Source organism: Pholis gunnellus (assembly GCF_910591455.1).
Source record: "Pholis gunnellus genome assembly, chromosome: 24".
In the NCBI taxonomy this organism is placed as follows: Eukaryota; Metazoa; Chordata; class Actinopteri; order Perciformes; family Pholidae; genus Pholis; species Pholis gunnellus.
The window spans coordinates 7,025,729-7,052,789 of record NC_136551.1 but is presented as its reverse complement, the minus strand read 5'-3'; the positions used below and the strand labels follow the sequence as shown (position 1 = coordinate 7,052,789).

At 43.5% G+C, this 27,061-nt stretch overlaps 2 protein-coding genes across 3 annotated transcripts; both read right to left on the bottom strand.

The window, feature by feature from the left end:
• Positions 1-755: 755 nt before the first annotated feature.
• On the bottom strand, positions 756-14,860 carry carm1l (coactivator-associated arginine methyltransferase 1, like). 2 transcript variants are annotated; one of them, XM_079185774.1, is made up of 18 exons: positions 14,660-14,860; positions 14,133-14,251; positions 13,854-13,920; positions 12,141-12,261; positions 10,583-10,709; positions 9,812-9,937; positions 9,570-9,721; positions 9,375-9,479; positions 8,175-8,285; positions 5,956-6,133; positions 5,297-5,387; positions 3,714-3,795; positions 3,441-3,526; positions 2,886-2,975; positions 2,340-2,477; positions 2,026-2,115; positions 1,428-1,511; positions 756-1,069 (listed from the first exon to the last, which is right to left on the bottom strand). In XM_079185774.1, the coding sequence occupies exons 4-17, from the start codon at positions 12,240-12,242 to the stop codon at positions 1,496-1,498; spliced, it is 1,494 nt and encodes a 497-aa protein (XP_079041900.1). In that variant the 5' UTR covers positions 12,243-12,261; positions 13,854-13,920; positions 14,133-14,251; positions 14,660-14,860; the 3' UTR covers positions 756-1,069; positions 1,428-1,495. The 2 variants fall into 2 exon arrangements, with proteins under 2 accessions (XP_079041900.1, XP_079041901.1); XM_079185775.1 differs by lacking the exons at positions 13,854-13,920; positions 14,133-14,251; positions 14,660-14,860 and adding an exon at positions 13,575-13,752.
• Positions 14,861-16,594: 1,734 nt separating this feature from the next.
• On the bottom strand, positions 16,595-23,561 carry rcan1b (regulator of calcineurin 1b). Its single transcript, XM_079185776.1, has 5 exons — positions 23,256-23,561; positions 22,944-23,100; positions 18,359-18,532; positions 18,048-18,207; positions 16,595-17,880 (listed from the first exon to the last, which is right to left on the bottom strand). Exons 2-5 carry the CDS (start codon positions 23,067-23,069, stop codon positions 17,693-17,695), a joined length of 648 nt encoding a protein of 215 aa, XP_079041902.1. The 5' UTR covers positions 23,070-23,100; positions 23,256-23,561; the 3' UTR covers positions 16,595-17,692.
• Positions 23,562-27,061: the final 3,500 nt, after the last annotated feature.

Below are 27,061 nucleotides of genomic sequence, written 5' to 3'. Positions count from 1 at the left end.
GGGCACTCTCCCTGGCCTCTGGACCGGACAGCTCGCTGATCCACTGGTGGATCTTTTCTCTGTCCACTTGTGCCGGTGCTGAAAGCATGATGGGACATGTAGTTCTCTCTGGTACAGGGACCGTGCCACATTTAAAACCCGTCAGTGTGATGAAGACTGGCCAAAAGTGTTGCATCTGGTAAACTCCAACTCTCTAGGAAGCAGTGTTCCAGTGTCTGGGGCTTTTACTGTGAAGGCTAGAACGGAAGAAGAGAAAGGGGGAAATGCGCTACTGTGGTGTGTATTTCGAGAGGAATACAGTTGTTGCCATCTTGGCGCAGACTACGGGGCCCTGTGTTATTATTGTATTACTATGATAAAGCATAGGTGCAACATACGTCTCGGCTACAGCACTGTACTGTAGCGGACTTATACCACACCTGAGCTCGCCACTGTTAGCTCACGCTAGCTAGCACAACTACAGTACTTCCGGTGTGCTGTTTTCAAATTAAAGGCACAGTTATTGCTAAGTACTGCTACAGATGTATTTGGAACTACACACACATAGACATTTATTTTCCTTCGGTTGTCGAAAAAAAAGTGAATAAGCATAATTTTGTGCTTTTTTTGTGATGGAGTTAAACACATCCACACAGTAAGTTAATGTTCTGCCCCAAACTACAAAGTATAGTATAATATACAGCCCTGCGTTACACCGTGTGCAGTCAACAGAAACATGAATCCCATTAAAAACGGATTGTGAGGGAAACGTTTTATTATAGAATATTAAATATGTTCACAGAGAAAACTGCTGCTCTAGAAATGATAGTTTCCAGTTTCCTTGTACATGCTTATGTGTTTTTTAACCACATTGTGAGGTCTGTTTATGAATGTGTACGCTACACAGATACAAAATCTGAACTTCATACTAAAAGGATGTCACATTTAATATTAGTTATGGCTTTACATTCAGCACCGATGTTTTGTTGACAAACTGTATTAAAGAACAACAACAACAACAACAACAACAAACAATGTCAGTTGTCTTGTGTGGAGGTCTGGTGACATCTGGTGATTCCTGATGAGGTTCCTGAGATGAAAGAGAGAAATATGGTAAAGAATAATAACAATAATCTCATACTTATTAATATAGTGTGTAAACTGAATTTGAATAATACTGCAGTAAGTAAAACACATCGTATTTGTGCAGGACGGCCCTTGACCATGTTGACCATGTTTTTATTAATGTACTATCTCAATGAAATTCGAATTAATCAATATTTATTTTGACATGAAAAATGTAAGATGTGATAATTGAACACTCTACAGTATTGCCGCACTTTGCTGCCCTCTAGTGGATTCTTCAGGAAGCGGTTCTCTGTGCATGTTTTGGTCGTTCCATAACGTGCATGAGGCTCATGTTTGCTCTGACTCAGTTCAAGGGTCACCTGTGTTCTCCTGTAGGAGAGAGGCCTCTTCTGCCTGGACCTCCTGGTGGCCAACGGTCTGCGGCTCTCTAACAAAACGGAGTCCTGCACACAGTTTCACTTGTCATTCAAATGTTTCGGGCTGTTTCATGGAAGACAAGCATGTGTTGAATGGACCGAACAAACGGAACCAACCTGTTTCATAAAGCAACTTGGAGCTGATGAGTACAAGAAAGAAAACTAACCATGAGATGAAAGAGAGTTAACTTAAACTCTGGGTCAGTTAACACCATGGAACCAATGATGATGGCTTTCTTTATTTACAAAGCACGAGCTTAACTCAGGGGGAATAAACTCTAATCAGATGCTCTGGAACCGAAAACTCAGAGTTCTTCTTCTCAGGATTATTAAACTCAGAATTCAGGGCTAGGCTCAGAGTTGTTAAACCTGCTTTCTGAAACAGTCCAGGAGGGATCAGTCAGACTTATTCAAACCTGGCAACAACATAAATAATCCAAAGGAAACCAACGGGGTCAACATATCCACGGTCAATATGAAGTAGAATTTCCTTTGACAATGTGAATAGAATAGCATCTGGTCCTAGGAGAAAAGGAGTAACCTGAAGAAGGGGTCCTTGAGGTCCAGGACGTTTCCAGATCTGAAGCCTGATTGGTCAACTGTGGCGGTGATGTTGATGTCATAGCTCTGCCTGGGATGTGGAAAAAGTTCATGATTATTCGTTACACTCACAGGTCACAGACAGAAATCACTATTGACTGATTGATCTGGAACTGTTCTGAAGCAAAACAATGCTGCAGTAGCAAGGAGACTGCCGTTATAAAGCTGGACACACGATCTACGTTTCCCGTCCCACTCAAGGATCTTCAGGGGAAAACATTTTGAAGACCAGGCTTGATGGAAGTACAGCTGTACCTGTCGTTAGCGGCCAGCAGGACCGTCCCAGACAGAGTCTGTCCCAGCTTGGCGAAGAGCGGCGTCTGAAGCAAACATCTGACCTGATACCAGCGGGTCAGAGGCTCCGTGGGAGCTGTGGAGAGCCACACTGTTGACCTGCAGAGACCCAGAGAGAGAGAGAGAGGGGGGGGGTCACTAGTACATCTAAAGCAGGCGCCAGCCTCCGGTTCTGAAGAGTGAAGCCAATGCGTAAGTGTCTTAAACTTGCATTCTTACTAATGGCCAGCAGGGAGCAACTCCTCTGGTTTCAAAAAGAAGTCTGATTGTATAGAAGTATACGAGAAAATAGACCACGACGCAGGGGATGCTTTAGGGCGGGGCTAGAGATGGCGACGGCAAAAATGCCGAATTTGAGGCTTCAAAGCGGCAATCCACAAATCAATGGGCAACTGCGTCCACTTCTTATGTACAGTCCATCACATAAAGCAAGGACTCTCTGTCTGTCTGTCTGTGTGCTCTTCACATATCTCGACCACTGTGGATCAGCTGTTGTGCATCTCTTACTTGGATCCTACATAGGCCACATCGAACCAGAAGGCCAGTCCATGGACCAGACCGGACTGCAGCAGTGTGAACACAAAGGGAATCTCCATTCTGGAAGAAACAAACAGGTTTGATTCCTAGACTCGGTAAGTTGTTCTGCATTTTGACTAATTCATTTGATCACGTCAGCATTTAGATCATTGGTTGCATCAGTAATACCTATCACTTCATACATTTCAGATCTTTGGCGACTCTTCACTTTAAAACACTATCATGTGTCAATCAAACAGCTCTGGCAGTACGCCATTTCATTTCCTCTCAATGTTCTGCTGATTCAGCACACATTTTTAGTTGTTAGTGGACTTAATAAGTTCTTAGTAGTAGAGGCATCTAAAGCCCCTTTCAACAAACAGGAAGTGTTTCCCATAAAATGACATCAGAATAGTGCTGATTGCTTGATGAGCATCTGTGGTGCACTATAGTGTTCATTAAATGTGCATACGGTTACTAAATGCACTGGTTAAAATCCAGTTTTACCGATAACACCTCATCATCCATCATGATTATGGATCTAACCTGTGCAGGTCTTCTTCTTTCGCCTCCATGAAGTTGATGCAGTGCTTGACAGACCTCGCCATCAGGATCTGAACATCAAATGAGTCCTGAAACAGACAACGAATAAAGAATCTGAAAATGAAATTGAATTTAAATATAACATTTTTCCTTCTGGGGAATATTTTAGATGCCCTCTGCATTATCCTACACATCTGTTTAGTGTCTTTACAGACTTTGAAATTGAACATTTCCTTTCTTAACACACTGAAGGTTACCGAGTTGTGCCACACGTACCACTATCGGCTGTCTGAAAAACTCCTCCACTGTAGCATTGTGGAGAGCACTCAGGTTAACTCCGTAGAAGCCTCTCTGCTGCCTGAAGAAGGAGAAGTCATTTACTCAGTCAGCTGACTGACACAGGTGGTAGTTCATGAGCAGATTCCTGTATTCAACAAATGATCAAGTCATTCTTTAGTCTCTGCTGTTACTGGTTCCTGTGGATACTGTTACATGTTTGTCGGATTTATCAAGAGTTGCCTCTCGTGCCGTTTAGCCGAGTGCCGCTCTGTGTACAGGATGTGATGGAAGGATGTAATGAGGATGATTACTGTGACTCAGGTAACTTTTTCCTGTTGGGATGCTGGAGGTCTCACCAAAAGTTACAGATCCTGAATGCAGCCAACCTATCCGTCCTTAAAATCACTTTACAGATTTCACCGATCTGTTAAGTGATCACAGATTTAAGGAGCAAGCCGTCTATGGACGCTTTAATCCACAATCTCCTTCTTTCGGTCACTACTCAAAGCCAATTGCTAATTGCATCAGTGTATAGTTTACCTTCATTCCTCAAGGCTGACTGAGCCTGACTTTCACACATAGTGGAGGAGCAGTGAAGGGCACAGACCATGGCAGCGCACACACACACACACACACACACACACACACACACACACACACACACACACACACACACACACATGCTGGTATGCTTGCATGCACTTGTGCACAAACAAACTGTACAGCAGATGTTGTATTGTTTGCACAGATTTTCCAGGAAACATGGATACAGCAGAATAGAGCTTTTCCACTTTTGTGGAAGAAGACATATTCTGCAGGAACTAAATAAATGAGTGAGTCAAAAAGAAATGCTTCTCATCTTCATGTCTCTCCCATTTGGTGACCTCGGTTATGTTCATTGCATCACTATATCCAGGTGTAGCAGCTGTCCAGGCCAGAATACTGGTTCGCTGTTACACAGATGACTTGTATTGTTCAGCCTGAATGAGGCTCTTTACTGTAGTTTGCTCTTGACAGGGTCCTCTCTTCATAATACTGTAACATCCTGTTTTGATAGAATATAGTAACATTCTATACACCTGAAGATTTATACATGGTAGTCAATTAAACACAGATCTCTTTTAATTGTACGCTGTGGTTGGATGGGGATCTTTCTACTTTTTTATCTTGAATATCTTTTTTTCATGATCATTGGATGCAAAAAGCGTGATTGCATATACTGTGAAATTTGACTAATCGCCCACGTTCTGTCAGAATCCAATTCTTCAAAAAACATTCACCTGACTGAGAGGACAATGTAATCATATCAATAGCACATAACATCAGCTTTAACCCCAGTGTATCGGCCTACAAAAGCTCATACCAGTCTTGGTTCCCCTGTATGAGTCAGCACTGGACTGAACTCGAGCGTTTAACACCCAACAGGAAACATGGCTGACTGAGGAACATGTGTGTCTCTGTGAGAGAGACGGAGACAGGGGGGAAGAAAGGGAGCCAGTGTGTTTGCGTCCTCATGCATGGATTTATGCCTATACATGCTTGTGTGTGTGTGTGTGTGTGTGTGTGTGTGTGTGTGAGACCAGAAACTAGCTCGTGCGTAGTGTTCGAAGTAAAGCTGCTCATCACTGAAGGGAGCCAGATGAATATCTCCATAGGAGGGAAACATCAGACCTGGAGACAGAGAGAGAGAGACACACAAAGGGCAAATAAGACAGAGAGCTAAACTAACAGTGACAGTAAACAGAGACAGAAGTAAAGTCAGAGACACAAGCAGACACTTAGACTGACTAGGTAAACGGCTGGAGTAACCCCTTTGAGGGCCTCAGGGAAGAAATGAGCTGTCCCAGGTCAAGAAAGGATATTCTAGTTCTAAGTGCCAAGTCAATACCAACAAGTCCCAAGTCAAAACCCAAGTCAATACCTAAAAGTGCAGAGTCAACATGGGAAATTCCCAAAGCAGGACCCAAGTCAATACGCCCAAGTCCAAAAATGAAGTCCCAAAGCAAGTTCCAAGTCAACACAAACTTGTCCCAAGTAATTCCCCTCCTCCAACTAGAGTTTACCATAGGCCCCCTACACAAGACACAGTCCTCAAGATTGGGACCTTAATTGGAACCTAATACCTTACATTAGTACTAAAATTAAAATGTATTAGTTTTATTAACTGTCATATCAACACTTTGGGTCAACAGTGTCTGAGGTTTTGTCCTCTGCATCCCTGATGTTTCTCTACTCCTACCATTGGGTCTCAGCCATTTTTTGGCATGCAAGAAGCTCTCCATGAGTTTTAGATTGAGCAGCATGTATCCCATTGGCTCAGAGACAATGACGTCGACCATGTCGGGACAGCTGACCTCCTCCACCTTCCCTTCTAGAACCCTGATCCGCTCGGACAGACTGTTATTCTGGACCAGGATCTGCACAGGAGAAAGACACATGTGCACTGTAAAACAACATACCTACTAACGCATCCCCATTTTCCCCATAAGACCATGACAAATACATTGGACCACGCTGTATGGAGAAGGCAGTAAAAGTCTCATTGTTGTGAGAAGGAAAGGTCCATCTAGATACTATACAACCAGACCTATCTACAGCGATGAACATCTGGAGAGGGAAGTCATTTCAGGTTTCCAGTTACTGTTATTTGTGCCAAACACCAATCTTACCACTAAAACCAGCCAGTAATTCCATTATTTTTTTTAAATTACACATGATTAGCTGTGTTCACATAGAGCCGTTAATTACAGTAATTATCTGAATAAGAGCCCGATCAGAATACAACTTCCTTAAAGGGAAAATTCACTGATTCTTAACCTCATCTCTACCTATCCGAGTTAGGTATTTAGTGTGAAATACGCCGGCAGGTGTTACTAATGTTCTCTGTGTCTCTGGGCCGTATACCAGCGGCATGACAGTCACTGACTTATCATACTAAGGAACAAAAGAGTGATACTCCAGTGCTGCTGTCTGTGGGGCGCAATGCCGCTGAAAAACATCCTTGTTCTCATGCTCGTTCTTGCGTTACGTTTCCAGCAGCGAAAATGGCATCCCAAAATATGAGTGTAGAGGATCTTATGGACAAGGATTTGTTACACTGTAGAATTAAAGTGTAGATTTGACAATATAGATTTTACAGCGTTTTTGGCTGACTCTCATATTCAGACTCAGAAGGCGTGAGAGCTGCAGGTGAATATTTTCCTTATTGACGTTTTGTGAGTTTTCTGTTGACGTAGTAAAAACGCCATTGGCGTGCAATGCATCCTGGTACTTGTGGGCACAAGCGGCAGCAGGAGAGATCAGCTTTCTCTGTCAATAAAGCAGCACTAGGGAATGTTCAGTGGATGACATTTACCATCAGCAATGATTAGACATCCACATGAGACATGGAGAATTTTCCCTTTAAAGGGATAGTTTTTAGGTACTTATCCACAGTTTGGCACTTCCCTAGTTTGGAGGAACAGACCAGCACTGGAGCAAAGCCATGTACAGCTGTGGGCGGGGGGCAGCAGCAAAACGTATTTTAGACATCTAAGAAGATCAATATCCATTTCAAAGTTGGCTATATTCAGAACATTGTCACCGCGTTACCTTTCTGACGGGGAACTGAAGCCGTTCTATGCTCTCTTCACAGCCAACATCTATGAGTTCAGTAATAGATGAAGAAGAAACACCACGTTATCTTCTTCTGCTGCTGCTGCTGCTATAGAGTTCTTTTATCCTCTATGGTGCTTAACATAGAAACACAGACGTCTCCCAGATAATGAAGCAATCCTGTAGGTTTGTATTGTGGCCAATTTTTTAATTTCGTCCATCATTTTGGCATGGTTGATGGCTCAAAATATTACAATGGTCAAGTGCCTCCGTCATTGCCGTTGCCATGGAGAAGAAGCCAGTCAGAGGCAGGAATTTAAGTGGGAGCCAATTCAGAACACTTTGTGAACAAAGCGCGATCATTTCAAGCCGTAGGTGTGCTCGGACGACACGCACTGTTTTGAACAGTTTTAAATACATGAACCATTTGTTCTATTTGTCCACTTTTCGAGATATCTTTCTCTGAGATTTCCACCCCAAGCAGGCAAACCTGACTCCATGTTAATGTTTAATATTCATATGAAGGCAGGTATAATCCAGTACTGTGTGCAGCGGCATCTCTCTGCTGCAGCCCCTCTCCTTCTGAACATCGGGCCAGATGTTGCTGCAATCCATTAACTCCCCAGTATGCCACGCTCTGCATCTGATGTATGTACTCTATGTGTGTGAGAGTGCGTTTAGTGCATTGCTGTGGTTTCCTTTTAGCCTCTAACTAGGCCAGCAGACACATAACATCGCTCTCCAAAAATCTGCATGGGCGATTCAGTCAAAGTGTGTTTCCTGCAGAGAGCTTTAAAGCATGTGAGCATTAGAGCTTACGCCATCATGAAGGTGACATTATAATGACAAAGATGGGAGGATGACCTGTGTGTACTTGGCCATCGGGTTGGACTCAACAGCATACACTCTGGTGGCTCCTGCCTGGACTGCAAAGAAAGACAGAATACCAGAACCACAACACACATCCAGAACCACCTACAGAGACAGGAAGAGAAAGGGAGAGCTGGTTGGAACCAACTAAATACATATGCACTCCCAAAACATATACGACATGCGTCTCTGACAGATTTGAAGCAGGGAGGTTGCTGTTAGCTGGTATGAGTTGTTGACCACTAGGCCCCGCCCCCCAACATGTATGTTATACATTTCTTTATTTTGGAAGCATTGAACTGCAGGAAGTATTTAAAATGATAATTCCAAGTCTTATTTTTGTACTTTTGGTCATCATTTCTGTAGGTTATGATGATATTGTAGTCACTAAAGTAGTAAAGTAGCATGACAACATTATATTGATAAGGTCCAACAACAAGAAACACTAACACTCATACAACCAGTACTTCAGTGTAGATAATCTGTGTGGATAAAACCACTTTGTTTATTTGGTTCATGATCTTATTGTTAGCCAGGAGAGCTGGATTCATGTAGTATCAGCAGCTACTGTTGGTTGGTTTATTTGCTAATTATATTAGCTTACGCTCTGGTTCCATTTTACCCAAAGTGTTTTTTTAATGGGAAAACTAAAGTGAAAATGTTTGTTTATCACAAATTGGGTCATATTTTTTAAGTTTTGCCACTATTCCTATGACATATTATCACATTATACTCACCAGAGTAACTGTTATCTGGGAGATGTGGGAACATGGCGACATCACTAGAACAAATAGCAGTTGAAGCAGGAAGTGGGTCTGTAAACTGTGATGGTAACTTACTGTTACATCACAAACAACTTCTTACCACTAACCTGTAGTATTATAGTAAGGTAGACCATTGTTTGGAGGGTTGGCTGATTGAACTATCTTTCAGTATGCTGAACCCCAAATGGTGTGTACGGAAAAATGTAGTACAGCTTTGGCCCATAGACTGTATATACAAGTGGACGTAGTCCTCTTGACGTCCCCCATTGGGCACCGGAAAGATTGAACGGTGTCATTTAGCACAACTAGACACCGTGGTAGTGACCTGTCACTTAAAGCAGCAACGCCATTAATTATGCATAACTTTACGCCTCTATAGGCGAAATGGATGGAGCTTGATGTGTGACTTGGGGAACATGTGAACACACACCTTGTCTCTGAAGTCACTCTCATTGAGTAGAATGGCTCTCTGGTAGGTGGTGATCCTCAGGTAGTCCTGAAGCAGGTTCTGATGCTGGGACAGACAGCTGTGGAACTAAACACACAACAATGACCAGTTTGAAGTTCTTTTTCAAGTATCTCTTTATACCTACACCTGCAAAGTCAGAACTACTGAGTGGCCTACCTGGTAATCCTGTGTAGGGCCATTTTCAGTACTTGGATGTCTTGTTTGGCCTCTCTCAACATCCTTGTTTCCTCTGTCATCTCCTTCGGTGCAACCTTTCCTAGTCTCTTCACCATCCCCTCTCTTCAATAACCGCTGGAAGTTCTTCATATCTGGAGAGTCAGAGAGGACAGGATGTTTTAGTTTAAAGTCCTGAACGCCAGGATCATAAGCAGTGTGAACTTAAGCACGTATGTACAAACCAGTTGGAGTTGTGAACTGCAGCAGGAGACTCTGTTTGCCGACGGTAACCAGGAAGGACTGTCCTCCGACCTGGCAGCAGTCCATCTCCTTGGAAACAGTGATCTGGAAGACTGATGCTCTGTTGGCTGAAAACATATTGCTTTAAACCACACAGGAACCGAAATCTGAGACCCTTGTAGAAATAAAGGTGCTAACTAGAACCATAGAGGGTTCTTTATACGTGTTTCACTTATTTCACCCATTTTTATTTAAGACATTCAGGTCTCCATAATGAATTAATACTTACACAATTACTGGTTAAGATGGAGATTAATGACCATTGTATAAAACATGATACAATGTAGGAGTTAGCTCCATGTTGAGCAGCTAAAACCTAATCATCCAATGGTATGATATATAATGATAGAACACTGCATAATACATTTAGTTTTTAATACTCAGGTACAATTTATATTTCTCTACATTTGAATGCAGAGCTTTTTCTTGTAATAGAGTATTTCACCACTGTGGTACTTTTACCAGTAATAGATAATATAATAAATCTTCCACCACTGACCAGCTTTAACTTCACATGATGTTATTAATGATCAGCTGTCATCAGGACTCCAACATTCCATCTCTGGTTGGGTCCTCAGCTTTATCCAAACACTGCACTTTTGGCACACACTTTTTCCACTACTACAGCCATTCTCTAAATAAACAAACATGGCGTGTGTGTGTGTGTGTGTGTGTGTGTGTGTGTGTGTGTGTGTGTGTGCGTGCTCGCTCACCATCCTGCACAGTGAGCTGCTGAGCCTCCAGTCCTGGGCTGAGGAGCAGAGTGAGCTCCTGCTCTGCTCCCTGTCTGCGCACACTGACCTGCTGCTCCCCGCTCACCTCCTCCTGGACCTGCACCTCCTTCAGAGAACAGCACACTGGATTGTATGACTGCACGCCGCATCGGGCCAAACTACAGCAGATCAGATCCAATAGGAAGTCCTCTGTGCAGCTACTTTTAATATTCACCCTGCAGACTATTCAAATCTACGTTTGGGGCGAAGAGGAGGAAGTCCGAGGTGTGCCAAGCCTGCTGACTGTGATAGGCTGAGACACCTGTCAGTCTAATGAACACGATCAGCCATACCTCTTTTTGAAGTATGATTTTAATTTAACAGAACTTTTCCAAATCATCACCAAAACAAACCTCCAGGTGCTACAGTTTCCTCTCACAGGTTTGGTTTCGGTTAAAGAGCCTTAATTATGCATAACTTTAAAACTGGTGAGTTATGAAAATATTCCCGTCACCTACATTGTCATGAACGTGGATAGTAGTTATAGAGACAAAAATAGGTATTCTTAGGTCCAGAGGTTTGTCAGCACCGGAGGTTGTTCTATGTGGACTTACTCTTAAAGGGCAACACCACCTAAATTAGGATTCCCAATATGCTATTTCCATGGCCTTGCAGAGTTCAATCAATACTTGTGAACATGAGCTGCTGTCTCTCAAAGCCACAAACCAGAGAAGTCAGTCTCTTACTTGTGATGTCATCAAGCTGCTCCAGAGACAATTACTTTTATTTTCTTAAATCCAATTGAGCTTTATTCGTTTGTGTTGTTCTCAGCAGAAAATGTTCCCATGTTCTCAGAACATTCCTCTGGGTGCTCATCTCACCCAATTCATGGTCTATGGAGCACACTTTATACTTGATGACATCGCTCATTTGAGTTTTTGCACTCTACTTTTTGGATTTGGGAGAGAGTTGTTCACGTTCACTTAGACCATTGGAGTAACATGAATGCATTTTGAAAATGTGTGTAGTTCCCTTTTAAATCAACATATTTCTTCACTCAACATGACAAACCTTAATTACTTTGAAGTGAACTGCTCCTAACAACCGCTTCTTTGTTCAGTCAAACAATGTTCATATTCACATCGACATGATGTCAAACGACACAATGATAACAAAAGGGCGATTTAGTCAGAAATAACTGATTATGAAAAACCAGAAGGTTTCTGTTAATTACTTAATCAAACATAGTAAATTGGAGTTGTTTAAACAAGATATCTTCAGCTAATAGGGATATGTAGACTACTTTAGTGCATATAAACACAGTATACATGCCTTTGGCTTAGCATGGTTTTGTTGTCTCATTTCTTGCTGATTCTGCCGTTTTTAACCAGATCAAAAAGCATTAAACCAGAAGAGCTTCGTTTTAGAGCTGGTTAAATTAGAACCGCACAAGTTGTAAGTAAGTATTGAGAGAAGAGCTTGATTAGTTACATCTTGAACCCTACACCTAAAATGCATGAGTATTCACGAGTGCGCCCTCTGCAGCCTCCACTGTTACCTCCTCAGGTGTCTCCATGTGCTCCTCCTCGGCCCGCACCTCCTCCTGCAGAGTGAAGACCCTCACAGAGAAAGCCAACGGCTCTTCGCCCTTCTCCTCCATTCTTCAATGTGAAAGCAAGCTGCTCCTCGAGAAGAAAGAAGAGGAGAGAGCAGAGGGGGTGGAGGTGGAGGAAAAGGGGAGGAGAGATGGAGGAAGGATTAGAGGGAGAAAAGTGGGGAACAGAAGTTAACATGGCAAGAAATCTTTGAATCTATATTTTAGTCATACTGGAACCAACAAATACTGTCGGAATTTTACAGTTACACAGTTACTTTAATGTATTGTGAAACATCAAAGACAAGCATCTACTTTACAAAAGCATAACTGTCGTAATACTTATTCTAAATCATTTCACAACTAGAAAAACAGTGTGAGGCCCCTTTGAAGGATTATTCCTCACAGTCCTTCTGATAAAGCCCAAAGGTTCACAAGTTGCAACTGATGCAGCTTCTTCCTGTGAGGCAGCAGCGTTAACCTCTGCACTACTGTGCCACCACTTGTTCCTGACTTATTAAGCATGTATTAATGGTTCACAAAGCTGTATAGCTATGACTAGATAGATGATATGTTATTAGCATTCATCCTCTGTGGACCATGGATATCTGAGACAAATATCATACCAATCCAGCCAATAGATGTTTCAGCTAAACATGTCACCCTGTAAGTGGTGCAAGAGGAAAAGTCATTTTAAAATAAAGCCACTGCCGCTGAAGCTCATTGTTGAGATTTAGTCCTCTCCATAAAAAAGCCAGGGAGACTTGGTGTAGGTTGGGATCATTTTCCGATTTGATGACTTAGTTTATAAGCTGCTTTCAATCACCAAGAAGATTGGGAGACAGTTCATGGTATAGACGTAATAAAATGTAACTCTGTCTCACGCATCATGGTGGAAAGTCAGTACATTTACAATAACAACACTCCCTCTGCAGGATGTACAGCATCACTACAACAACAGATGAAACATGAACCCATCTCATTTCACAAGAACATTGAAGTCTTTGCTCTTTTGCTGCAGTTGTGTGGCAGGAGGCGACTCCTCTGGTTGTATAGAAGTCTGTGAGAAAATGACTCTACTTCTCTCTTGATTTATTCCCTCAGTAAACATTGTAAACATGAGTTTATGGTCTCAATCTCTAGTTTCAAGTCTTCTTCAATACAGCATGATGTTCATTTAGTAAATTATGGTCCATTTAGAGTCAAACAGACCATAAAGCAGGGTATGCTTTAGGGCGGGGCTACACAGTGATTGAAGTAATAAATCAAGAGAGAAGTAGAGTCATTTTCTCATAGACTTCTATGCAACCAGAGGAGTCGCCCCCTGATGGACATTAGAGATAATGCAGCTTTAAGACACTTCAGTCCACTTGTCTCCCTCCCAGCCTCAGACCTTACCCTGACAATTGTGCTAGTATAACATGTAAAGTTGCTGGTTTGTAGGTCCGGTCATGTTCAGGTGGTGGACTGACGCATATTGTTCCGGGTAGATCGGCTCTCATAACGGGTCGTGTGGGTGCGGGTAATTAACGCTGAGCCAAGCATCACCCGTCTGCTGAATCTGACATAGAACACTCCTTCCACCTCATGGGTAACAAATTAAGTGAGTTAGATGGAGATGGGAAAAAAAGATACTTCATTAATTAAACATGGTTCTGTTGAAACATAAAGACTCACCATTGCAGACCAGTCCACACTGAAGAGACAACATCATCAGAACCAGCAGAGGAAACATCTCGTCACTCTACAGAGACAGAACAGCCTCATTCAGGATCAGATAAACTGTATGATTTTAATATAGCAACATATATACATAATGAAAAGAGAGATTTGGAAAGCCAAACCCCCTTCTACACATTGGTACTTTACATTGTTTAATTACCTTAAAGGTTTAACCATAACAAGAGGAAATAAGGTCCTTCTCTTAAATTCAAAAAGTTCACAAACTGGTCTTACTGGAAAATGTTGAAAGAAGATTGGTGGCGGTGGTGATGATGGTCAGCTGTGTGTTTGCTCCAGTCACCTCCCGTTACAAGACACGCTATCTCAACGGCACCACATGACGCCTTCATGGGCTGTGGGAAATATCAAAACTCGCTTTTACCCTTTTATTGTAATGCAAAAGATTAAATTAAATATGCAGTAAAAGTCATTTAGCGTCGTCATTATTATTAGTAGGTCTGTGAGTACGGAATGGCACTTTACTATCGAATAAATTAGTAAATAAATACAGAAATAAAAAAGGTGTTTTTATTCCATAGGCTTATTCATATATTTATTAACATATTCATGTTATATATTTATGGAATATGAAATAAATTAGCATTCTATAAGTTTGACACGGCTTTCTGTTTTGTTACAGGTTGCTGGCCTTCACAGCTAAACTCAGAGTACATAAAGCAGCACCAGACCTCTACGTTGTGCTGAGTTGGCATCCTGCACAGAGGAACCGGACACCAGCAGGAACGTGGAAAAACACTCACTTGTCCATAACGAGGAACTCAAAGTGCACAGGTAGCATGCAGTATGTACAGTTCAGCAGTGTGTCATGTATCACATGTACGGAGACCAGATATCACTTTTCTGAAACAGAAGATGGCACGAGGCCGGCGCTGCCTGTAAGAGGACTTCCACCAGACTGCAATCCACAGGGGCACGGAGGATGATGCTTTCAGGCTCCGTGGGTAAAAATACACAATATTTCACCAACAAGTGGGCCACTCACTGCTCACCTCATCCATAGGATTATTATTCCAGGTATTGCTGGTACCTTTTGCATTAGTCACTCAGACACAAACATATGAGATGAATAAAGTTCCCCTTTAAATATATGGTTGATAATGGAGTTATTGAAAGGAAATCTCATATTGGAAATCAGAAGATCAGAGGTGGTGAAAACAGCACCCGATGCTCCCACATCATCTGGTGGACCAGTCTGAGTCAATAAGTCCAGTAGTCCACATTCCCAGTCTGTCCTTGTTGTAAAGACAATATTGTAGAAATACAATTGTTCTGAGAAAATCTCTTTAAAAGTGAGCAGACGAACCAGAGGGACAAAGATAAAGAATAAAATCATATAACGAAGCAAAGTTCAGAATCAGACGGACAATGACAGTAAACCACAGGTGTTCAGTAGTATTCACACACACAGGAGAAATGTACATCACTTTACTATCACAGAGATTATGGCTGACATACTACATATCTGTCCTCTTCCTGTTGATTATCAATCGAGGTTGTTTTGGTGCGAGTATAATGGGACTATATGGACCTCCATATAATATCAATAATATGGCACTTAGCTTGTGGTGCTCAAAGCGTCAAAAACACATGATTTGTGCTCATGCTGCTCGTCTGTCTGAAACACTTTAAGCCCCTCCTCCAGTCTGCGCTGATTGGCCTCTGAGAGAAACATGGCACACCTTTGCAAAGGTAGTTCTCAAGCCGCGGTGGGTATGTTCTGATGAGTCAGCATGTTAGAGATTAATTCATTCGTTCATTAATCCTTAATGTTGCCGTGTCAATTTAAAATGCCAGGCTGAACACACACGTGCCGTCCTATTTGTGTACCTTATTCTGTGTTATAGTTCTCCACCTGAAGTCTCCTTTAAGAACCAGCCTCTTGCTCCCCCCTCAGGTCGTCTGGAGAACTGACGGAGGTAAAAGATGATGAAAAACACAGGACCGTGAACACAACAGTCTTCCTCACTCTCTCGGGTGGACTACTCATCTGATCAGAGGACCAGAAACAAAGAGATGTCAGTATGTTAGAATGGTCTTCGAATAGAAATGTGGCTCTTTAACTTTTATCTCTTTCTCAGAATAAAACATGTTTGTGTGTGAGTTACTTATGACCATCTGAACACTAACTGGATAATAATAATAATAGCAGGAGAATTTACGTCACTTAACTTTACAAACAGCAGAATGCCCGAAGGGCTTGTTGATCTGAAACAAGTATTATATACAAAATGTAGTGGATTCTATTCAAATCTTTGCAAAAAAACTCATTCAAACAAGTATTTAACAAAACGAAAATACAAGATAAATAAATATGTTCCAGAGAAATCATGGAAACATTGAGTTTCTATGATGAGCTGGACGGTTTGTTCCTGAAGTTGGAAATGGTATTTTGATATTTATTCAAAACCAATTTCCCAGCATTTCGTCAGAGTGCAGCAGCATGTCACACCTTCTAGCCTGTATAAAATAAGTAGATGGCGTCGCCGTGACGTCACCCACTGGTTTCAGAACTAAGTTTTCAAATTTGGCACTTTGGCCAAAAACCATAAACCACACTGGCGACCTGTCACTCCTTAATAGCCTTCATAGAATTCAAACAGGGAAGTTAGACAAAAACTGAGATAACGTTTATTACGAGACATGGACGTGAAGAAATCCCAAAGAGACGTGTGAAGGTGGATCTTTATTCAATAGTAAATGCGTCATGTTAATGAGCTGGAGCAGCAGCAGTAGAGAAGCAGTGAGTGGAGCTCCTCACAGGGAAGATCCTCCAGGAGAGACGCTGCACAACTGAAACACAAGCCGGTACCACTATAGAATAATGTCACAAACCATAACCAGCAATATTAGACACACACACACACACAGTCTGACAGCCAGTAAGAACACAAGACATGAGCTGATGGACACAGCAGCACCAGAAGAGGCTGAATAACAGCTTCACTTCTCTCCGACGATCCTTTCACAATACTTTTTAGGCCAAGCATGAACTTTAGAAGGTTAGCCCTGGTTGTTTTTTTGTTTTTACAGACAAGACATCAAGGTGGGTGTGGCTGAAGCCCTCGTTAATGAGGGCTGGCTTTGTGTGTGTGTGTGTGTGTGTGTGTGTGTGTTTCGCATTTAAAAAGAAAAGGCTGTGTGATGAAGCTCTGTTAAATGTCAAATAGCAACAGCTGTTAGCTCAACAAGCAAAGCACAGACTGAATAACAGACATCCAGATCATGATGATGAAGGGGGACAGACTTTATTTTCTCCTGACCAGCTTCATCTCACACACACACACACACACACACACACACACACACACACACACACACACACACACACACACACACACACACACACACACACACACACACACACACACACACACACACACACACACACACACACACACACACACACACTTGGTCATGGTACCTTTCAGGGGTTGTTTTTTGTGTGCAAAATATCACCACAAACCAAAAGAATCCAGCAAAGTCTCGTCATCGTACTGGAGCACTACGACCAAAACACGACAAAACACTAGTTCCTACATTTCAACACTAACATTCGCTTCAGTTCCGTCAGGCAGACATCGCATTCATCATAGTGGTTTTCCAATAGGAAGGTCACGTCTCCCGTCTTTCCCACAGGACATGAACGCAGCGCTGGTCTCTACGGGACACGGCAGCACCCTCGGGTGTCTCTCCAACGTCCCCCAAACTTTCAGAGCTCCGAGAGCGCGTTGAGCTCTCGACCGATCGTGTCGGGATCAAAACGTTACGGCCGCTCACTGCTCCTCTCCGGGCGTGTAGTCGGGCCGGCGCGTCTGGACGATTTTCGGCCGCAGGGGGCGGGGCTTGTCGTCTTGGTCACTGTCGTCGGGGGCGGAGCAGGCTCCGCCGCGCTCGTCGTCGCAGACGTGGACCACGACGCTCGGGGTGGTGGGGGTGGCGGTGTGCAGCTCGTACTTGTCCCCTGGAATCACACAAAGAAGAGGTTCAGGAAGTCATGCAGGAGCCTTCAGGAGGGGGCCGGTATGGAGAAAGAATGAGGTGAGGATGTAATGATGCTCGGTTCTTAGTGGGAGGAGTTAGAGAACACACTGGAACTCCAGGATGGGTTGTGTTCAAAGGGGGGCGTACCTGGTCCGAGCTTGGAGATGGCACACAGCAGGTCGTAGTTGACGACCGGCGTGGCGTCCAGAGACTGGGACCAGCCCACCGGAGGGGAGGCGGGGGGCGAGATCAGGAACTGCTTGTCTGGCTTGGGGGGCTCCAGACGAGGATTCCCGATGTGGACGGACTGAAGACACAAGATTGTAAATATGATGAAAATAACAGTTTCATTTATGAATTCCATATTGAGGTCTTTGAGGGCTCCAGGGGGACATTGGTAAACTACAACCCCCCTGTGAGATCAATGCAGCGTGTGGAAACGGGTTCAAACACACTACCTGGGCGAAGTAGAGCCTCATCTCTTTGCCGCTGAAGTCCGTCTTGTGGAGCCGGAGTCTGGCCTCGGCCGCAGCCAGAGCGTCGCTGAAGCTGATCCTCACCCGCCGGAAAGACTTGAAGTACTGGAACTGCACCTCCGGGTCGAAGGACCGGAACAGGGCCTCGAAGGTGGTCTGCAAAGAGGGACTGGAGTCACTCAATGTGTTCCCTTCAGCTGGAGGCTGGGAGCCAGAGGCAGCCATGAATACAGTTATGAGACATGAAGTATATAAATAGCCTCACATCTCACCCTCCTCTGTGTCTGACCGTGTGAGAGCCTCGTGTTTAAATGACCAATCAGTGATACAGGAGAGAAGACAGAAGAATGAAGTGGACAACACACACACACACACACACACAGTGAAACTAAACGGTCCTTGTTCACACTGATGGGGTCTCAGAGGAAAACACAACGTTCTCTTGGAAACTTAAGTCATGGAACTAGTGAAGACTAGCGGCTTCAATCCAAAACTATTCAGCCGCCATTAGCACCATGGAGCTGGTTTGGGCGCTCTCTTACCTGTGCCTCGGGACGGTGGAACACTTCCTGGTTGGTCACCGAGGCAACCAGGCAGAAGCGGTTACACTTGGTGGTCTTGATGTGCATGATGGGAGATCCGGGAAGCCCAAACCGTGTCCACCCGATACCTGAGATGGTCTTCAATGGGGACGACGATGATGATGAAGAGGAAGGGGGAGATCGGTGGAGCGTTGCCTTCCCCAGGGTGACAGATGAGGAGGTAGTGAAAGATGCTCCTTAACAGGAAGCTGCTCCGTTTCCTAGTCCACCTGGATCTTCTTCTGTGGTGGTGAAGCTGTCGTTTCTCTTCTTCTGTCTTCACACTGAATCATCCACGATGTCAGCGATACACTTCTCTACAGTCAACACAGCCTCCTAACCCACAGCCCAAGGTTATCTGGTCTGGGTCTACCACTGAAGGAATGTTCCAGAGATTTGGGTGTGCAGCAGAAAATGTCACTGGGCCTCTTCTAAGCTCACTCTCTCCTCTCTCTCCTCCTGCTCCACTGCCGCTTAAATGAGCTCGAGCCAGCCGATGACGCATTACCCACAATCCCCTCCCTCTCCTCAACCCGGTCTCATCTATTCGTTCATTCAGCGTGAGCCAATCATCCGTGGAGGGAGGGAGGGACGGCCTCTTTCTACTTTTTCTGCCTTTCCCTCTACTGACAGATACTAGCCAATGCTGACTAATCACACAGAAAGGAGGGCTGTGTGTGTGGAGAGAGATACTGGAAAATAATGACATCACCCTTGAGCAAACTGACGCATTAATCTGCTTTCTGTTGCATTCACAAAAACCCTTTGTTGAATGGAAAACATGTGACTAAGAGCCTCTGAACTCTTGATTTCACACACATGCCGAAGACGCATCAGCTGACTGCAGAACATGTCAGCCTTACTTAGTATGGATGAAGCTGAGAGAGAGGGGGGGGGGGGAGACAAAGGGAGAGAGAGAGGACAGCTGACAGACAAAGAGGGGAGATAAGAGGAAAACAAGAGTGGAAGGAGACATGACTGGTAGAAAGAATGCAGGATGGAGGGATACAAAGCAAGAGGTGGTGCTCATGGAAAGTATGCGGTTTGATAACATGCTTTTATGAGGTATTAATAGCAGAGAGCTTCAAGTGGAGAGGAAGTGTGTGTGAGTGTGTGTGTGCAGCCAGCAGTTGGAAAAACAAGAGCAGGCTGTGCGGGCGATCCACCAACATTTGCACTTTGTGTGAGTACTTAAACACTTGTGGGTTGGGAAGAAGAGCACGACGCCGCTGAGACAGAGCACACGGGACGACACACAGCTGTTATTAGAACACAGGAAGAAGCACTCTGTTGGACTTGTTGACGTGTTTATTCCTGGTTTTGGTGGAACATTAATTATGCAATCAATAGCAACACAGACGCATTTGACGAGACAATATTCAAATCCACCGTGCCTGGAGCACACTGAAGTCTGAGGCTCACTGAGTGCAGGTGTTACTGCACGGTGAAATGATTAATAGCACCGTCCTGTGTGTGCGTGTGTGTGTCGGATGGAAAATAAAGTGTTGTAATGCTGCCGAGCCTCCCGACAGTGAAGCCGATGCTCTCATGTAAGTGTTGTTTGTTGGTGTTAAACATTACCGCGTGTGTGTGTGTGTGTGTGAGAAGGTGCTAATCATCTCCAGACCTCGCCCCGCTGTGGCCGCTATGTGAGCGTGTGCACAGCCTCGCATTTTTTCCATCCCTGTGTTTTGTTTCATCTTCCCATTTTTTTTCCATTCCCTCAGTAGACAGGGAGACAGGCGACGCGCTGACAGACAGGTGTGCACACAGAGCACACATGCACCGCTCCACCCACACACACACACACACACACACACACACACACACACACGCACACACACGCACACACACACACACACACACAGCTAATAGCCAGCTGCTACATTTTTATTGGTGAAAGTTATAGGTACAAAATGACATTTGAACACACCATGAGAGCGTTTAAATGTACCAATACTCCTTTGCACTGAGTAGAGCTTGAACGCATCATAATGAAGTCGGTGAGAGACCCCTCTCTGAACTTTGACCTCTGCTCTGTGATGCATTCATGCTCCTTGTTAGAGAGAAGACAGCTGCTTCACTAGACCCACAGTATGAAGAAGTGTTCATAAAATAAAATAGACTTCCTTCATAGAAGAAACACTTTTTACACACGTGATAACAGTTGACACTTTTTGCAGTGATCCCTACAATACAGTTATGAAAGAAAACCACTGCGTGTCAGCAATAAAGACAGAACTTAAATCATTATAAAGCTTAACAATAAACATGGCAATGCAGTCCCTTCAGCAGCGTCTGTCTTTCAGTGGTTAAAGACATGGAAACAGACTACAACACTTTGTACTTTTAGGTGGATTCCAGTTTCCCTCAAGTCAAACCCCAATGACACATCATGACCACGTTTCCTTGTGTCTTTAACAGAGGCCTGGAGCACCGTGACACACGTGTCCCTGAACGCCTCACAACAACAGTAGATCTCGCACTCTGAGTCAGTGGTAACGAGCATCACCGTGAGAGAGTTTTACAGTTGAAAAACGTTTTTACCCAGCCGTCCAATCGCAATGGAGGAGGGGCGGGACAAATGCCTCAAAGACCAACCGTTTCATCCTGTATGTAGGCTACAAGTGCTGAACAACAACAACAACAACGGAGGAGCATAACATACAGCGACCAGCCGGACCATCTCTACCGTGTGCCGACATTTTTACTTCTGCAAATAGACAAGAGCATCCAGAGCAGGACTCCGCTCTGACAGCGCGCTGCTGTGAATAACACAACGGTACGTTCCAACAGCGCTCGCTGGGACTATTTATGAACTGCTCTCGAGAATCCATGAAACATTCACACACCCTCAGTGGAATATTCGGTCATATGATACATCAGCTGACCTGCTGATGCTTGAAGATGCTCAGCAGGAAAGCAGCAGGAAGATGGAGGAAAGGGGAGAAGGGAAAAAACAACAACACCGGACACTTTTTCACCAGACGCCCTTTGCCCCTCTGCTCTGTTGTTTGTTCTTTTCCATCGGCGTCAGCAAAGCTCATAGCATCTCTCAAACACTGGCCTGTGTGTGCATGTGGCTGGTACAAGCAGCAGAGAAGTGGTAGCATGACGTCCTGTGATGAGACTAATGGGCATGCCCATATTGTAATGTCCATGAATAGAAGAATATGTTTTCTAACAGAGCTTTTCTTCCATCTTAAATGTTAAACTTCGTCAGCAAGGCTCGAGCTTCAGGACGTCCCGTTGTCCCCGAACCAAAGACAAATAGGACAGGGGGAAGAATTTTGGACAAGAAAATAAAAATACCCTGCTATGCTAAGATTTAGATTTAAAGGAGGAATGATTGAATCAAAGAGCAACACTCTGACCAGGTCCTCACTGCTAGTGACAGCTTTTAAATTTAAACTAACAAATCAACACTCTTCCAAAGTCAACAGCACCACAAACCCTCAGTCAGATCCATGTTATGTGCACTTTACACCTGCATGTATGTTACTAGCTGTTTCCTAATCTATTGTACAGCAGACGTGTTATACAAGGCCGGTAGCATTATTAGAAACGTCCCATTGATGCATCTCAGTGGCTGATGTCATGTGTGAGCGTCATCCAGCATTACATTAAACTGAGGCAAGTTCAGCCATCAAGTCGCTCACAATGACTAAGGAACCAGGAAGTGAGGATGCTTTTTTTGTCAACTTAGTCATAACCACAGCAGCATTCTAATAACTCAGAACTCCACCTAGTGGCGCATCTCTGTCACTACAGCCAGAGTGTGTAGCACCAAACTCCATTCAAGCTGGTCTCAAGTTTAAGCGTTTCCTTGCACATTTGCTTAAATCAATGTTCCACAGGACATTCATTTACATGTTTTACAATCCAAATGTGACTCTCTAAAGGTCCGCGTGCAACGCTACACAAGAAGGCCCGCAGCTGCATTAAATGCCAACGTCTGTAAATGACAGACAGCGCTCGGTCCTTACCTTCAGGCTGCTGCCTTCATTGAACAAATCCTCCGGTACTTTGCAGGCTATCAGGGCGTTCGGTAAATCGGTAAACTTGACGTCCACCGTTGCCTCCTCTGCGCCGCCTTTCTCCGTCTGCTGCATCGCGACTTGTAACCCGCACAGGGACAGCTCTCTGGAAACACAGGGACGAAGCCGCTTTACCACAACGCTAATACATACACTTAAATAATCAGGCTTTGGCTAACGCCCACCGTCCACGGCTTAACGTTACTAGCGGTGTTGTTAACGAAGTAGCTAACACAATGATGTATTTACGGTCATGCATACCGATAAAGCTGGAGACGTTATATCATGATACTCTCTCCACGATGTTTTCCTCTAAACAGCCGTCAAAAGGAGCGTTAGCTTACGACCCGCTGTAAGCTAACTAGCTTATGCTAACCAGGAATCTAAAACTATGCTCCTAAAGAAGCGAAACGCACGTTACTGCGTGAATATCTCCTTCCGGTAGTGATGGGTGATGTGGCTGGTGTTGTCAGCACAATGTTCTCTGATATTAACAGTAAATAGAGCTCTCGGATAGATGTGTTAGCATGGCGCAGGGGATAAAGGAGATGACGTAAAATGAACAGCTTCGCCTTCTTCTTCTACTACTACTACTACTTGTTCATCTTCTTCTTTGGTGTTTAAGGTCAGCTCCCATCCTCAGTGTTACATTACCGCCACCTTCTGGTGTTAGCTAACGCGTACAGCAGAGCGAATGAGTCGATAACACACATAACACTGACACAGTAACAATATTTCTATTAATTGTAGCAAAGGTTCCAATGAAACTATGAATATCTTTAGAAATCAGCCAGACACACACACTCACCGACTATCTGAAAACGTTGACATCACAATAGGGATTTTTTTGGGGCAAATGATAGAATAGATAGTTTATGTAGGAACAAACCACATCCAGTATTGCAAATCCCAAATGAAACAAGTTCTGATTGTAAACCTTTATTCAAATATAAAATATTACATTTAGTTTTTTCAACTTATAATGCTCACTGTATAAATCGTAATAATTTGCATACCAACAAATCAGCAGTTTCCACCAGAAGGACAAAGAAAACCATGTGACACAGGCTACAATGGACTTCTATTAGCAACAATTTAAATATTACATGAATAATGTTCTTTAAATACAATTACAATAGACAACACAAGATTTTTGCAAGGAAAATAAACAAAACAACATCTTCCTTTCCTTCTTTAAATGTTTTTGTCAAAGCCACCCAGTAGTCTGCTCCATATTTCAGGTGGACGTCTGTAAATGACCAAAATTATTTAATGAAATGAAATTGCTAATGTCCATCAAGGGTTTGATATATATTATTGAACATACCTGCAATTTCCGTAATTGCATTTTGATATACACAACTAAGGATAACATGATGTTGTATTCCCATCCTCCACATTTCTATTTGCGTTGCTTTTGTTATATAAATATGCCATCTTGCTAATGAAGTAAATGTTTATTCACAAACCTCCCAATGTTCCTTATAATTAGGGTCAACAGTTTTAAAACTGACTTTTACTGTTTGCTGCTCGACTCATCCTGTAGTCAAGATATAATTTGAAGTCAACATTCTGCTCTCTTGTGGTGGCCTCTACGTATTACATAAGCATGTTTACTACTGTAAGTGCATTTGAAGAGAGAAATATTTGACTTTATTTAAATAAATAATACTATATATAGAAATTGCGCTCTTCCACATCTGTTAAAAATACAAAGATAAGAAAAATAATTATATGTGTTAATAACAAGTTTAAATACATTGCAGAATGTGTATGTCTCAAGACCATTGTTCTGTTCTGGCTGTTGCTGTGAGTGAACAACAGCACAATGCCATACTGTGTTACCAACTTCATGATAATACAAGCTTACACAATCACTTTCAAAATGACGGTAGAAATAGACGAAACAAATCCAGTGTGACAGTACAGTAAGCAAACCTTGAAAGATACACCGTGCTGAAAAAGATTTAAACTAAGACTGTACGTGCTTCTGTGTAGTGTACTGTTCTGTATGTAATGTGTGTGTGTGCGTATGTGTGTGTGTTTGTGTTTAATGAAATTCAACTCAAGTGGTGCTGGTCCCTGGGTGGCAGAGGGGTTTAAGCTCCAGGTCATGTGGGGATCAGGCACCATTTAATCCTTTGGAGAGAGAGAGAGCGAGAGAAAGAGAGGGAGATTGTATTTATTGATGTCTAACTGGGCTTAAGGTGCAGTACTAATTCGAGCACCATAGCCACAAGCAAAGAGTAAAAAGAGTGTGTACTTCAAACCACAAATCCGTGTGCCTGATTAATTGTCTTCGGATCGGTGGAGGTAAAATATCAGAATCCTCATTTTCTTCCCTTTTCCCTGGAATTTTGGAACTTCCTGGGAATCCAACAGGTCTTTTATGATCTTCAGGGCTGTGTAAAAATATTCAGAGATCCATCTAGGAACTACTCTTCAAACTTGGACTCATCCGGAAATCTTGCCTTCGACCTTCAGAAACAGTGTGAGATCCTTTAAAACTATTTTTCTGGAATATTGGATATATTTTCTGATCTTTGGTACCTTGGCCTCCTCAGAAACATGCTGAGATTCGTTTTGGGATCTAATTTGGAAACTGGATCTATTCTGCAATCTTAGTCATACCTCCAAAATACATCTTTGACTTTTTCTGGAATACTGGGCCCAAACCACAAACTGGACATCTTGTAGAACTTCACACTGATCTTGGTCACTTGGGCATCAATTCTTCCCATCGTAAGTGTCCCATCATTTCCTCAAACTTTCCCAATGGCTCAATCAGGATCCTGCCCAAACCCAGACCTGTCAAATGGCACCATTGTCTACGGCCCACTAGATATTTGTTCAGACCTGGATACCCAGAGAGGAAGAGAGGATGAGGCGGGAGAAGAAGATGATGAGGAGGTGGAACTAGCCGAGGAAGTAGGGGAGGAGGTTTTGATGATGACTGAAGCAGAAGAGGGGCAAGCTGAAGGAGACAACAGAGAGCAGAGTGAAAGGGTGGAAGTGAGGATTATCCAAGAGGCCTTGTTACCAAATGAAGTTATATCGGAGGGGGAGGGAGGAGGTGCAAGACTGGAGAAAAACAGGGAGGCAGGAGTAAAAGTGGGGGATGAAGAGCACCAAATGATAGAAGAACAGACAAGAGAGACCGAAGGTGAGCAAGAGTCAAAAGACACAAAGACGATGATTGAAAATCCATGTCACTTTTCAGCATTGATTAAGGTTGAGAAAGGTCAAGCGCAGATATTAGAAAGCAATGAGGAAAAAGAAGAAGGCAAGGAAGATGAACAAGAAGCAGTGATAGCAAGTTTGGAAACAGAGGTAAGGGAGGATAAGACCACTGACAGAGACAATGGGTTTGAAGACCACCAGATGGTGTCCACTTCAGATGATGCCGAGCATGTTGGGGACTCAGGTACTCTTGTAGAAGAGCCGGGAGAGGGTCCACAGTTGTCTTCAGATAACACAGACAAAGCAGAAGATGTTACTCTACCCACCAATGGTGATGTAAGAGAAAGCTTTGAGGACTCAGCAGTAGATGTGACCCCCGTGGGGACAAAAGAACAAGTCGACTATCAAGAGGATCTATGCCAAACCTCAACTGTTAGCAACAATGGAATACCCTTTGATACAATTGCTACAATTAAAGTGGTGGCCAATGAGACCAACCAATTAACCAGTGAGAAGAATGATGAAATGGAAAACACTGATGTGAAGGACAATGCAGAATCCAGCAAAAAGGACACCAGTAATAATCACATCACATGGCAGGAGGATTTCATAGAAGCAAAAGTTGAGCATAAGGAAACCAACGAGTGTGTGAAATATGCAATGACCTCTCGTGATGATGTTCTAGAGATAGCGGGTGAAGTAAATCAGAAGGTAGAGACACCAGACGTTGCCCTTGAACCCTCTGAAGAACAGCCACAGACAGGAGGGATTGAGGAAACTAGGATGGTAGGGATCAACAAGAGGCAGCAAGAGGAGACGCAAGTGCGACAGGTTGGGGTTAATACTCTAGTGATGGATGGGACAGGACACAGTACGGAAAACGACGG

Coding starts and splice junctions, on each gene's coding strand:
- carm1l (XM_079185774.1), bottom strand. CDS start 12,242: ATGGAGGAGAAGGGCGAAGAGCCGTTGGCTTTCTCTGTGAGGGTCTTC. Junction 6,134..8,174: donor CGATGGCCAAGTACACACAG/GTCATCCTCCCA, acceptor TCTCCTGTGCAG/ATCCTGGTCCAGAATAACAG. Junction 2,976..3,440: donor AAAGAAGAAGACCTGCACAG/GTTAGATCCATA, acceptor TGTTTCTTCCAG/AATGGAGATTCCCTTTGTGT.
- rcan1b (XM_079185776.1), bottom strand. CDS start 23,069: ATGCAGCAGACGGAGAAAGGCGGCGCAGAGGAGGCAACGGTGGACGTC. Junction 18,208..18,358: donor TGAGGCTCTACTTCGCCCAG/GTAGTGTGTTTG, acceptor TTGTGTCTTCAG/TCCGTCCACATCGGGAATCC. Junction 17,881..18,047: donor CATCTCCAAGCTCGGACCAG/GTACGCCCCCCT, acceptor GTGTGATTCCAG/GGGACAAGTACGAGCTGCAC.